Here is a 15,290-nt window from a genome sequence, read left to right as displayed (position 1 = left end):
TCTGTCTCTCTCTACTCTCTCTCTCACTCTGTCATCCTGCTGTTCTATCACTCTATCCCCAGAGGTCTCTGAGAGGAAGTGCCAGAGGGAGAGAATGATCCAGCGAGGAGGATGCCAGGATACCAGGGCTTCTCTAAACAGGACATACTCTAACTAACCCCACCCATCACCCGTCAGAGAACAACCCGCTGATCTGTTGGCTGATCAACTCGGTAGTATTTCATCAAAACATGCTTTGCGAAAGGTAACCCACCACCACCACCACTCATTGTCTATGGGATCTTGGAACCGATGCATTTGAATGTTATGAAAACTCTTGCACCTATACAATTGACCCAACAGGTTCATTTCCACGATACCAGCGTTTCTCTAAACAGGACATACTCTAACATAACCCACCCATCATCCATCATCTCCTAACATTGCCCCTCTCCTCTGCCACTGATGCCTTCTGGGTACAGTTTTTCTCCTGTGCTGTGCTTATTTAGTCGGATGTTATGCTAGATAACACTGTTGGCGTACAGACTCTGTCAAGTGCCAGTGGTAAGCTTCGGTACGATAGACTCCAAAATGGTGGTTGGTGTCCTTGACTCTGTCCCCGGTTGCCAGCTTAAACAGATTAAACTCTAGTTCCAAATAGTGGTTGCATATCAAGTCCTAGTTCAAAATATCAGTTCAAAATTAAGTCCAAATATCCAAATAGTCGTGTCCACACAGCACTGGCATATACAGTATGCACCGAGTATACAAAACATAAAAAATACCTGCTCTTTCCATGACATAGACTGACCAGGTGAATCCAGTTGAAAGCTATGATACCTTATTGATGTCACTTGTTAAATCCACTTCAATCAGTCTAGATGAAGGGGAGGAGACAGGTTAAAGAAGTATTTTTAATCCTTCAGACAATTGAGACATTGATTGTGTATGTATGCCATTCAGAGGGTGAATGGGCAAGACAAAATATTGAATTGCCTTTGAACGGAGGATGATAGGTAGTAGGTTCCAGGCGCACCGGTTTCTGTCAACAACTGCAACGCTGCTGTGTTTTTCAACAGTTTCCCGTGTGTATCAAGAATGATCCACCATCCAAAGGGCATCCAGCTAACTTGACACAACTGTGGGAAGCATTGGAGTCAACATTGGCCAGCATCCCTGTGGAACACTTTCGACATCTTGTAGAGTTCATGACCGATGAATTGAGGCTGTGCTGAGGGCAAAAGGGGACCTAATGTTTGGTACACTCAGTGTATTTGAAGGCTTCACAGAAACTACAGTGGTATTGTCATAGATTACTGTGCACGAAAACAGAGTATTTCTTAAATTTTTTGTTACCCTTAATATTATAATATATTGTTTTATATTTATTCATCCTTTCCAATCACCCATATATTTTGTGTATATATATATATATATTTATGTTTTATTTTTATTATTATTATTTTTTTATTATTATTTTTTTAATATATTTTCCTTTATTATTTTCCCTAACCCTACCACCCCTCCCCTAATTGGAGTAAACTAATGGACAACAACACTTAGCCTTCTACTTCCAGCTTATACATACTATATACATTTTATGGGCACAGTGTATTTTACAATAGTTATCTTTAGTTTGTTTTTAATCCCATCCTTCAGCTACCCTCAACCCCTCCCATCTATTTTTAAAGACCATCCAGTTGGATTTCTGTTTGCCATATATTTTTAACTGTGCTGTTTCACAAAAGTTCTGAACCTATTCTGCAATTTATCCGGTACGCCAATTTAAATTGAATTTGAATTGTAACTTCTATTTACCACCACAAAGATGGCTGCCTGTCCACCCACTGTTGAACGTCAACTTAAATGATCATGTCTATTCTATTATCTATGTCTCTCTGATTCCAGTCAGTTGCCTACGGAGGACGGACAGTGTCATTTGAAACAACAGATGTTCCCATTCAAGTCAACATTCTCTGAAGTCTGGACCTCCAAACATCTTTGTGGTAACATTTGAAAGTTGAAATTTCAATTGAATTCCACTGTTAGTACATTTATCAGCCAAACATGACAACCACCCCTGTATTCAAGAGAATTTGTCTTCAAGAGAACACAAAAACCTCAGATGATGTAAAATATATGCAACATATGCGAATATGAAGAAAAAAAAGAAGTTTACACGTTTTTAGATAATTTATGTTAATGGTAAAACAATATATATGTATTAAATAAATCAATCTCAACCATTTTTTTTCTTCCAGTAATGAAGAAATGTATGTCTCATGGTAGGGTGGAGTATGGAAAAGGGATCCATTTTTATGTGTGTGTGTGTGTGTGTGTGTGTGTGTGTGTGTGTGTGTGTGTGTGTGTGTGTGTGTGTGTGTGTGTGTGTGTGTGTGTGTGTGTGTGTGTGTGTGTGTGTGTGTGTGTGTGTGTGTGTGTGTGTGTGTGTGTGTGTGTGTGTGTGTGTGTGTGTGTGTGTGTGTGTGTGTGCCCTCTCTGATAGAGGGTCATGACCGAGGTGTATATATTCAGAGAAAACATTATGGAATAAGATCAATTATGATCGCTTAACCTCTAAAAGAAACCGGTATTTATATGAATATTCATTCAATAGATCATGTGTAGTAATCTAGTCATAGTCAGAGGTCTCCTTACAGTTAGATTGACTGGACACTAAAGAGAATGACTTATTCATACATCTTCTTAGAATATGTCTTTAGCTGCTCTGTGTATGTCTGTGTGTGTGTGTGTGTGTGTGTGTGTGTGTGTGTGTGTGTGTGTGTGTGTGTGTGTGTGTGTGTGTGTGTGTGTGTGTGTGTGTGTGTGTGTGTGTGTGTGTGTGTGTGTATGTCTGTTTGAGTGGGTGTGTGGATTTCAGACAAATGTATTTAATTCTGTCTGATGAAGTTGGCTCTATCACAGTGTTCTACGTTCAACTTGGAATTCAATTATCCTGTCCTAATCTTAATACCAGACCAAAGAACAGAATTAAAGCTACAGTCTGCAATTCGAAAATTCAACAAATGGGTAAAATGGGTAAAGAACTGAATTGACCATTGAACAGATTCCCAACCAGATCACAGACTGTAGCTTTAAGCTCATTCCATGCTCACAATAAAACAACCCCTGACCTCAGAGCAGCAGCTCTTTTTGACTTAGAAAAGAGTAGGGAGCGAGAGAAAGAAAAAGTCTAAATCCTTCTCTAAGAAGATTATCCAATTATAATTTATCCAATTATAATAGTTAGGGCACAGAGAGTCTTGTTTTCACTTCTCTTATACACTCTTAGAAAAAATGGTTCTCAAATGATTCTTTAAGGAGACTTTTACATGGAAGGCTGGTAGAGAGTGATAATAGAAAACATTCCATTTATAATTGAGCAAGTGGCTCAGTTAGTTGGGTGGGTTTGATTCAAGAATAGGCCAAACGGGATGTGTTAAGTCCCATTTTAAAAGCATAGTCTTCTAGTTGACCATGCTCTACACCTACAGTACCTATCAATGATTTATGAATGACAATGACTAGAGACCAATGCAGACTATATAATCAGACCATAGGGCAGGTTCATAGCTTCAAGTTCAATGGTGTCCACATCACCAACAAACTAGAATTGTCCAAACACACCAAGACAGTCGTGAAGAGGACATGACAAAACGTATTCCCCCTCAGGAGACTGAAAAGATTTGGCATGGGTCCTCAGATCCTCAAAGGGTTCTACAGCTGCAACATCGAGAGCATCCTGACTGGTTGCATCACTGCCTGGTACGGCAACTGCTCAGCCTCCAACCGCAAGGCACTACAGAGGGTAGTGTGTACGGCCCAGTACATCACTGGGGCTAAGCTTCCTGCCATCCAGGACCTCTACACCAGGCGGTGTCAGAGGAAGGCCCTAAAAATTGTCAAAGACCCCAGCCAACCCAGTCATAGACTGTTCTCTCTGCTACCGCATGGCAAGCGGTACCGGAGCGCCAAGTCGAGGACCAAAAGGCTTCTCAACAGCTTTTACCCCCAAGCCATAAGACTCCTGAACAGGTAATCAAATGGCTACCCGGACTATTTGCATTGTGTCCCGCCACATAATCATTTCAAACCTTGCTTACATTTGTATACGATCATAAGTTTCTCTCTATTATGCATGGGAATACTTGGGAACAGATTTCTTAAATTAAAATCAATTGGAGCTGATTTCCTAGTGTTTTTAGTCTTTTATTGTCACGCCCTGACCATAGAGAGCCCTTGGGGTTCTCTATGGTGCAATAGGTCAGAGCGTGACTAGGGGGTGTTCTAGTCTTGAATTTCTATGTTGGTGTGTGTATGGTTCCCAATTGGAGGCAGCGGATGATTGTTGCCTCTAATTGGGGATCATACTTAGTGTGGTCCTCTTCCCACCTGCGTTTGTGGGATATTGTTTTGTTTTAGTGCTATGTGCGCTACGAACTGCACGTTCGTTTATTCTTTGTTGTTTTTTGAAGGTTCACTTTAATAAATATGTGGAACTCTACTCAGGCTGCTCCTTGGTCCGCTAATTATGTATACGGCGAACGTGACATTTATTTCCAACAACAAAAATATATATATATACTTGGGGGGCCAAATAAAACCACACGCGGGCCAAATTTGGCCTGTGGGCCGCCAGTTGGGGAACCCTGCTATAGGGATATCAGATCGTACAATGAGTGACGGACAGGAACAGGAAGAGACAGGTAGAGGTCAAAGGAAAAGAGGAAGTGGTCATCAGAGAGGCAGACCAAATATTGTCTATTATATTGACAAGATATTCAAGTGACCGCTCTAACATTGGAAATACATTTCCTCAAAGATGGAAGGCGGGCTGGAGGAGGTGTGACCATTCTAGCCAATGAGATGGCAGATACGCGTGTGAACAACAAGTCATAGAGCTAGATAGAGGACTCATCTTTGTATCTGTGTCATTATAACATATGTGACAGCATGGGCAGCGCCATTAAGGTTATCTTCATTTTAAAGTAGTCAATTTTCAGTTCCAATGAGTTGCTCCCAACTCATTGGAATTGTCACGACTTCTGCCGAAGTCTTTGCCTCTCCTTGTTCGGGCGGTGCTCGGCGGTCGACGTCACCGGTCTTCTAGCCATCATCGATCCATTTTTCATTTTTCCATTGGTTTTGTCTTGTCTTCCCACACACCTGTTTTCAATCCCATCCATTACCTCCCATCCATTACCTCTTTTTCCCCTCATGTCTTTGTCAGAGATTGTTCCTGTGTCAGTGTTTGTGCCACACGGGACTGTTTCGTCTGTTAGTTTGTTACGGTTCGTTCGTGCGTTCTTCGTTGTCTGTAAGTTCTCATGTTCAGGTCTGTTTACGTCGTTTGTTGTTTTGTTATTCATCAAGTGTGCTTCGTGTTCGTCTTTCTTTAAATAAATCATTATGTCTTCATACCTCGCTGCATATTGGTCCGATCCATGCTCCTCCTCAGACGAGGAGGAGAACGAACGTTACAGGAATCCCCACCCAGTTGACTACTTTGCCATTGAGGGCTTCCACCATTTTAATGTCCATGCTAAAACCAGTTAAATCCATGATAAGTCCTTTATCTATCTCTATGAAAACAGGCACAACACCGATATGAAGTAGTTTTTTTCAAAGTTGCCGAAATGCCATGTGCGTCCACTTACATCAGTGCATTCGTAACCACCTAAGCGTTACATACTTCTATTCAATCAAATAAGCCTCACGTAGCAAATTAGCAATTACATTTTTTGTTGACCAAATTCGACACTCCATACAAAAATTCCTCACTTCGTAGGCTTATTTTCGCCTCTTCCTCTATGGTGCCACAGGCCCGGATGGCCATCCATCTCGTGATAAAAGCTACAGAGACAGGCGCTATTTTGTGTCCAGTGTGAATTCCTCCATTGGGAATAGAGAGGAAATGGGAAAACTGACGGAGATGGGACTTTGATGTTGAGCCTGCTGACTGTGGCCGTCTAAACAGGTCTTAAGTAAAGTACAGCGCATGAAGTATTTGTACTCGGACATTGTGAGTCAGAAACCGTCAATAATTGAGTTGCTCTGCACCTCTCAGGACCAAAGAAATGCTTCTTGGGTGGCTCACCATCCAACCAAGAACAACAACAAATGATTGAGCAAAGAGATACTCAACCTCTGATGATAATAGAAGTCCAATATAAGGATGCTTCTTCAAAACTCCTGTCTCAGGACAAAGACTAAATTAAATACAATATTTACCTTAGCAACAAACCGTTTATAAGTATTACTAGATGCACTCTTCAAAAAAAGTGTTATCTAGAACCTAAAAGGGTTCTTCTACTGTCCCCATAGGAGTAATCTTTGAAGAACCATTTTTGGTTCCAGGTAAAACCCTGGGTCAAGATAGAACCATTTTGGGTTCCATGTACAACCCTTTCCACAGGGTTGTAGGGAAAGTCAAAGACCAATTTCGGAGTGTATGGGACACTATCTCACGCTACAGAGACACTGGCACTGAGTGTTCAGAAGACAGAGACTCATCGCTCACACACACACACACACACCCACTAACACACCCACACGCACACTGGGACTGAGTGTTCAGAAGACAGAGAGACACTGGAAGAACGTACAGCACTGTAGCCCGCTGTGATGCTGTGTTAGCGTGTATGTGCAGATCCGTGTGTGTGTGTGCTTGCGTGCATATGTGTGTGTATTTTTCTCTGTGTGTGTGTGTGTGTCTGTGTGTGTACGGGTCTCTCTCGGTGTGTCTGTATGTCTGCACACCTCTCTGGGTGTTGTTTGTGTGTCCTGGGACAAACTCCTTCAGATAAATCTAGAGAGGGGTGAGTAAAGCAAACACAAGGAGATATGTACCCAAGACGTTTTCCACAGTAGCACTCCAGAAGAGTAACGTCTCTGTTGGGGTGTGTGTGTGTGTGTGTGCATGTGTTTGTGTGTGTGTGTGTGTGTGCGCGCACGGGTGTGTTAGCACTAAATCAAGAAGAGGTATCCAGCCCAGTAGAGTCGTAAATTTGAGTAGACGGTTGATTTATTGACGTTAGCTGGTAGAAATATTTTTCGAACCTCAACTTTTCCTACCTCTTGAGAGATTCCTCCGTCTCTTTCTCCCTCTCTCCATCCGGCTCCACTGCCACTTCTCTCAGGATTACAGGAAAAGGTAGATTTACAATCATTTCAATTTGAGAAAGTATTCAGTGGGATGACTCTGGCCCATAGACAACTAAAAGAGACATTACAGTAATATGCTTTGAGTTTTCTTCTGAGACCATAAATGCAGTTGGAAGAGAGCAGTGAATACAGAAAATACTGTTCCAAGAGACCACCTGGTTAGATTAGTATGTCCACTTCAGTAGGAGGGCAATTAATATTATGTTGCATTATGTCAATATAATTGTAGGCCTATTATGTTGGCAACACTGAAAAACATTACATAGGTATTAAATAGCGAGAGAGGTTATCACGTAACATAATTAGAAAACAACTGATTGTTGTTGAGAGAATGAACACAGTGAACAGCGTAAGAAGCAGAAGAAACAGGAAGTAAGATGGTTGTTGTCCATCCATTAATTGAGTAGGATTGCAATCACGCTAATGAAGGGATGCATACGGTACAGTGTCCTTCTCTCTCATCTTCCTTGCATAATGCCACTTCCCTTCTCCCACCTCGACCCTCACTCTCCCCCTCTTTCCATCCTCCCCTCCGCCTCACTCCCTTCACTCTGGCATCTCCGCCTGTCCCTTCTTCCATCACTCCCTCCATCCCACCACCCCACCCCATCCCACCTCTCTCTCTCTCTCTTTCTCTCTCTCACTCTCTCCCTCTGTCTCCTTCCCTCCACCTCTCTCCTACTCTCTCCATCCTTCCCTCTCTCCCCACTTCCCTCCATTAGCATATGGTGCTCATTATACTGTTGAGCATCCAAGACGTTAGGCAATATCCTAACCACCAGCAACAGACGTCAAATATTGCCACACACACACACACACACAATTCCATATCGAATGTTTGAGTGCATACCAATAAAAACAGCAGATTATTGCAGAGTGAAAAAAATACTCCATCTTGAAGGATTTAGCTATGGTAGATTACTGGTTAATCTAGAAACAACATGTCTCAGCGGTAAATGATCTGTCTGTCTGTCTGCCAGGAAGAATACTATGTGTTTTGTAATCCCCGGGTTAAATTACGCTCTAAGACAGATGCTCCAGACACGAATCTAAAAAGAACCCTTACAAAAGAAGATTGCAGTCAGAGTGCAGTCCAAAACAAAAACAAAAATGTTTCACTGCAGTAATTTTGCAGTGTAATTGCAGTTATTCTGCTATTACTGTGTCCAAAATACCACAGTCGACTGCAGTTACTGCACCGATTGCAGTTACTGCAAAAAAAGAAAAGATGGCAATGTATGTCAATGGTGGAAGGTTGAGGGTTAGACAAACACACATAAACTCTTGAAGAAAGTCGAGGGACTTCACGAGTCAGGAGTGAGCTACATGTGACGATGCGAGCGGATTCCTTTCGTAAGGGGCATCGTTTCATCCCCTCTCCAGGACAAGCGGCGGCATGCGTTCATTCCCTTCACTGAACCATAAATACATGAATGAGTTCATATCAGTGGCACTCCCTCAGGGACGATCTGACGTTGTTAAAACACTAGTAAACACAAACTACTATGCATCCCATAAAGCCTATTACATATAGAGTTGAAGTCGGAAGTTTACATACACTTAGGTTGGAGTCATTAAAACTCGTTTTTCAACCACTCCACAAATGTCTTGTTAACAAACTACAGTTTTGGCAAGTCGGTTAGGACATCTGCTTTGTGCATGACACAAGTAATATTTCCAACAATTGTTTACAGACAGATTATTTAACTTTTAGTTCACCTTATCACAATTCCAGTGGGTCAGAAGTTTACATACACTCAGTTGACTGTGCCTTTAAACAGCTTGGGAAATTCCAGAAAATGATGTCATGGCTTTAGAAGCTTCTGATAGGCTAATTGACATCATTTGAGTCAATTGGAGGTACCTGTGGATGTATTTCAAGGCTTATCTTCAAACTCAGTGCCTCTTTGCTTGACATCATGGGAAAATCAAAAGAAATCAGCCAAGACCTCAGAAAATAAATTGTAGCCCTCCACAAGTCTGGTTCATAATGACCATTGTTATGTTTGGAGGAAAAAGGGGGAAGCTTGCAAGAACAGCATCCCAACTGTGAAGCACGGGGGTGGCAGCATCATGTTGTGCTTTGCTGCAGGAGGTGCTTTGCTTTGCTGCAGGAGGGACTGGTGCACTTCACAAAATAGATGGCATCATGAGGGAGGAAAAGTATGTGGATATATTGAAGCAACATCTCAAGACATCAGTCAGGAAGTTAAAGCTTGGTCGCAAATGGGTCTTCCAGATGGACAATGACCCCAAGCATACTTCCAAAGTCGTGGCAAAATGGCTTAAGGACAACGAAGTCAAATGGAGTGGCCATCACAAAGCCCTGACCTCAATCCTATAGAAAATGTGTGGGCAGAACTGAAAGAGCGTGTGGGAGCAAGGAGGCCTACAAACCTGACTCAGGTACACCAGCTCTGTCAGCAGGAATGGGCCAAAATTCACCCAATTTATTATGGGAAGCTTGTGGAAGGCTACCTGAAACGTTTGACCCAAGTTAAACAATTTTAAGGCAATGCTACCAAATACTAATTGATTGTATGTAAACTTCTGACCCACTGGGAATGTGATGAAAGAAATAAAAGCTGAAATAAATCATTCTCTCTACTATTATTCTGACATTTCACATTCTTAAAATAAAGTGGTGATCCTAACTGACCTAAAACAGGGAATTTTTACTAGGATTAAATGTCAGGAATTGTGAAAAACTGAGTTTAAATGTTTTTGGCTAAGGTGTATGTAAACTTCCGACTTCAACTGTATATACTTTAAATACACGAACCTTAATGTAAAAGTACTTTAGTTACTGTATATTTCACTGTATTGATATAGTAATATTAAACCACTTGTCCTACTTCTAAAATCACACTAAACACACAAACACAAGTTGCAAAAGTGGTTTTCTCCTTTCAATATCACTGTAACATGGCGGTTAGCACTAACGCACAATGTAAGAGTGACGGTGAGAAGTTCATTCATTCACAATTGCCAGCAATCTAGTAATATTGTTCCAAAGGTCGACTAAAGTGCCCCTGAAGTTTGACTTTATTGAACGAAGAGCCATAAGGAAACTAGGCCAAAGGGAAACATGATCAAGGTGTGCTGAATGGAGTGTACTGAGTAAGGAGGACAAACATCGCCTTATTCCAAATGGCACCTTATTCTCTATGTAGTGCACTACTTTTGGTTGAAAGTGTGGCACGCACACACACAGAAACACATCCACGCGCAACGCACCCGCACGCACACACATAGACTTACCACGTAGTAGAACTGCATGTCCTGACGCACAGGCTGCTCCATCTGCATCACTGAAGAAGATATTCCATCAGAGACTAAAAACAGAAAAAGAAGTCTCTTTTCTTCTCCTCAGAGAGGGGACCAAGGTAGGCCTCTCTTCTCTTTGGAGCTCCTCTCTTTTCTATTCTCTCCTTCTCTCAATGCTTAGACAGTAAGAGTTTCCTCTCTCTCCTTCTCGTCTGTGAAAACAACTCCAACGACAGCAACTGTTGATGTGTAGAGTTGTCCATCAGTCAAGAGACAGCTTGAGCCCAGTATGAGCTTGTTTTTGTGTGGTCCCCCCCACCCCCCTCTTTCTCTCTCTCGCTCTCTCTCACACACACTCCCTCTCTATCTCTCTGAAGATAGCGCTCAGTTCTTCCTGTGCCGGCTGCTGCTGGATGTGTGTGTGAGAGAGAAAGAGTGTGTGTGTGTGTGTTCTGTGACAGATAACGCACTGTGCGCTCTTTGCTGTCAGAAACAGGAAACGTGGAGTTTGGCAGTTTAGCCCTGATGCGTGCGTTCTTGTCAGTCTGTCCTACTGTCCGTGTGTGTGTGTGTGTGTGTGTGTGTGTGTGTGTGTGTGTGTGTGTGTGTGTGTGTGTGTGTGTGTGTGTGTGTGTGTGTGTGTGTGTGTGTGTGTGTGTGTGCGTGCGTGCGCAAGACGGAGTTGGTTGAGTTAGTTAGTTAGCCTACTGAACCCTGATAAATAGTAACACACACACTATAAATCATAATAATTTGGTGGGTGCTTGCATTTGTCCTATTTCACACATGTACAAGTGTTTTTTGCATATCCTATTCCTTGGAGAGTGGGGTCACGGCCAGGGTCTGCCATTCAATAGTGACCCTGGAACAATTAGGGTTAAGTGCCTTGCTGAAGACCAAATCGGCACATTTTTCACCTTGTCGGCTTGAGGATTCGGTTACTGGACCAACGCTCTAACCACTAGGCTACCTGCCACTATGGTTATGTATAACATATCTTTTTTTATTTTGACTGAGAACACTTTTATCATACAGGAGGGATTTTCAACATTCAACATTTCAACTGCTGCCAATTCCATGGAATTCGAATTCTAGGATCAGGACTGCATCAATAAATCCGTAGTAACTTTTAGATCCAGTGTGATGTCATTGAGTGATATTTCCACTAGGTGGCGACAGACTCCAGTAGGTTCTTACAGCAAGGGCCATCGTCCTCAGATGCCATCGTCCTCAGATGCATGTATGTCCCAAATGGTACCATTTTCCCTATGTGGTGCACTACTTTTGACCTGAGCCCATAGGATTTTGGTCAAAAGTAGTGCACTATGTAGGGAATAAGGTGCCATTTGGGATGAACATTATGTTACATAAGTTTGTTTTGGATTTTAATAATGAACTGTCTCTGTGGAACTGAGGTTATTAAAGAAATACCCTCCCTCTAGGTAGACATTATAATCTGAGAGAAATGCAGACTACCACCACTACACAGTCTGAAATACAGACACACTACCACCACTACACAGCAGTGGAGGCTGCTGAGGGGAGGGTGAATCATAGTAATGCCTGGAATGGAGTCAATGGGATGGTATCAAGCACATAAGAACCACATGTTCGATACCATTCCATTGACTCCATTCCAGCCATTATTCTGAGCCGTCGTCCCCTCAGCAGCTTCCACTGCTACAGAGTCTGAAATACAGACACACTACACAGTCTGAATACAGACACACTCCCACCACTACACAAGACTACACCGTCTAAATACAGACACACTACACAGTCTGAATACAGACACACTCCCACCACTACACAAGACTACACAGTCTGAAATAAAGACACACTACCACCACAACAAGACTACACCGTTTGAAATACAGGCACACTACCACCACTACACAAGACTATACAGACACACTACCACCAATACACAAGACTACACAGTCTGAAATAAAGACACACTACCACCATAACAAGACTACACCGTTTGAAATACAGGCACACTACACAGTCTAAATACAGACACACTCCCACCACTACACAAGACTACACAGTCTGAAATACAGACACACTACACAGTCTGAATACAGACACACTCCCACCACTACACAAGACTACACAGTCTGAAATAAAAGACACACTACCACCATAACAAGACTACACCATTTGAAATACAGGCACACTACCACCACTACACCGTTTGAAATACAGGCACACTCCCACCACTACACAAGACTATACAGACACACTACCACCAATACACAAGACTACACAGTTTGAAATACAGACTACCACCACTACACACGTCTGAAATACAGACACACTACCACCACAACAAGACTACACCGTTTGAAATACAGGCACACTACCACCACTACACAAGTCTGAAATACAGACACACTACCACCACTACAGAAGACTAAACCGTCTGAGGCAGACTCTGCTCACTACAGAGGGAAGAAAGCATAGCTACCGTTTAAACATTGCAAGGAATCTATGAATGTAAATGATATATTTAATGTACAGTGGGGAGAACAAGTATTTGATACACTGCCGATTTTGCCGATTTTCCTACTTACAAAGCATGTAGAGGTCTGTAATTTTTATCATAGGTACACTTCAACTGTGAGAGACGGAATCTAAAACAAAAATCCCGAAAATCAAATTGTATGATTTTTAAGTAATTAATTCGCATTTTATTGCATGACATAAGTATTTGATACATCAGAAAAGCAGAACTTAATATTTGGTACAGAATCCTTTGTTTGCAATTACAGAGATCATACGTTTCCTGTAGTTCTTGACCAGGTTTGCACACACTGCAGCAGGGATTTTGGCCCACTCCTTCATACAGACCTTCTCCAGATCCTTCAGGTTTCGGGGCTGTCGCTGGGCAATACGGACTTTCAGCTCCCTCCAAAGATTTTCTATTGGGTTCAGGTCTGGAGACTGGCTAGGCCACTCCAGGACCTTGAGATACTTCTTACGGAGCCACTCCTTAGTTGCCCTGGCTGTGTGTTTCGGGTCGTTGTCATGCTGGAAGACCCAGCCACGACCCATCATCAATGCTCTTACTGAGGGAAGGAGGTTGTTGGCTAAGATCTCGCAATACATGGCCCCATCCATCCTCCCCTCAATACGGTGCAGTCGTCCTGTCCCCTTTGCAGAAAAGCATCCCCAAAGAATGATGTTTCCACCTCCATGCTTCACGGTTGGGATGGTGTTCTTGGGGTTGTACTCATCCTTCTTCTTCCTCCAAACACGGCGAGTGGAGTTTAGACCAAAAAGCTCTATTTTTGAATCATCAGACCACATGACCTTCTCCCATTCCTCCTCTGGATCATCCAGATGGTCATTGGCAAACTTCAGACGGGCCTGGACATGCGCCTGCTTGAGCAGGGGGACCTTGTGTGCGCTGCAGGATTTTAATCCATGACGGCGTAGTGTGTTACTAATGGTTTTCTTTGAGACTGTGGTCCCAGCTCTCTTCAGGTCATTGACCAGGTCCTGCCGTGTAGTTCTGGGCTGATCCCTCACCTTCCTCATGATCATTGATGCCCCACGAGGTGAGATCTTGCATGGAGCCCCAGACCGAGGGTGATTGACCATCATCTTGAACTTCTTCTATTTTCTTCTATTTTCTAATAATTGCGCCAACAGTTGTTGCCTTCTCACCAAGCTGCTTGCCTATTGTCCTGTAGCCCATCCCAGCCTTGTGCAGGTCTACAATTTTATCCCTGATGTCCTTACACAGCTCTCTGGTCTTGGCCATTGTGGAGAGGTTGGAGTCTGTTTGATTGAGTGTGTGGACAGGTGTCTTTTATACAGGTAACGAGTTCAAACAGGTGCAGTTAATACAGGTAATGAGTGGAGAACAGGAGGGCTTCTTAAAGAAAAACTAACAGGTCTGTGAGAGCCGGAATTCTTACTGGTTGGTAGGTGATCAAATACTTATGTCATGCAATAAAATGCAAATGAATTACTTAAAAATCATACAATGTGATTTTCTGGATTTTTGTTTTAGATTCCGTCTCTCACAGTTGAAGTGTACCTATGATAAAAATTACAGACCTCTACATGCTTTGTAAGTAGGAAAACCTGCAAAATCGGCAGTGTATCAAATACTTGTTCTCCCCACTGTATGAATACATTGGATGTAGGAAAAACTACAATGAAACCTAGGCTATATATTTATTGACATATGGATAACTTCTCTAGTCTATCATCTTGAGACTGGAGAGGTTTAACTACACAGTATGAAGCAGACCGGAGATGTTTAACTACACAGTATGAAACAGGCTAGTGAGGTTTAACTACACAGTATGAAGCAGACTGGAGAGGTTTAACTACACAGTATGAAACAGGCTAGTGAGGTTTAACTACACAGTATGAAGCAGACTGGAGAGTTTTAACTACACAGTATGAAGCAGACTGGAGAGTTTTAACTACACAGTATGAAGCAGACTGGAGAGGTTTAACTACACAGTATGAAGCAGACTGGAGAGTTTTAACTACACAGTATGAAACAGACTAGTGAGGTTTAACTACACAGTATGAAGCAGACTGGAGAGTTTTAACTACACAGTCTGAAACAGACTGGAGAAGAGAGTGAACATACCCAAACACAGAAGGGTTATATGAATGTAAATAGTTTTTTTCTGCTATCACCAGCAATGTTCTTTCATTCAGTAAACACAGATATGATAACAGGGTCGTTTGTATTCTCTCGGAACTAAATGAATCAAACGACTGAAATGAGGAGGGACTAACCTGAACTTGTCCAATAAGAGACATTCATTTTCATTGCAAAACGTTTTCCATGGCAAAAACGCTTTGCTACCGTTTTGCCATGGTGGGCACTAATGAATACACCCCAGGTCAGA

At 42.4% G+C, this 15,290-nt stretch overlaps 1 protein-coding gene across 1 annotated transcript in view; it reads right to left on the bottom strand.

The window, feature by feature from the left end:
- The window catches only part of arhgap36 (Rho GTPase activating protein 36), an 88,469-nt gene extending 77,775 nt beyond the window's left edge, over positions 1-10,694 (bottom strand). The window contains exon 1 of the mRNA XM_071333335.1: positions 10,405-10,694. Within this exon, the coding sequence (XP_071189436.1) occupies positions 10,405-10,452 (48 nt within the window). The 5' untranslated portion in view covers positions 10,453-10,694. The remainder of the gene's footprint in view (positions 1-10,404) is intronic.
- Positions 10,695-15,290: the final 4,596 nt, after the last annotated feature.

The sequence above is a fragment of the Salvelinus alpinus genome, chromosome 11 (assembly GCF_045679555.1).
Source record: "Salvelinus alpinus chromosome 11, SLU_Salpinus.1, whole genome shotgun sequence".
NCBI lineage: Eukaryota > Metazoa > Chordata > Actinopteri > Salmoniformes > Salmonidae > Salvelinus > Salvelinus alpinus.
Note: the sequence above shows the minus strand (reverse complement) of the source record. Positions and strands in the feature narration are given on the sequence as shown.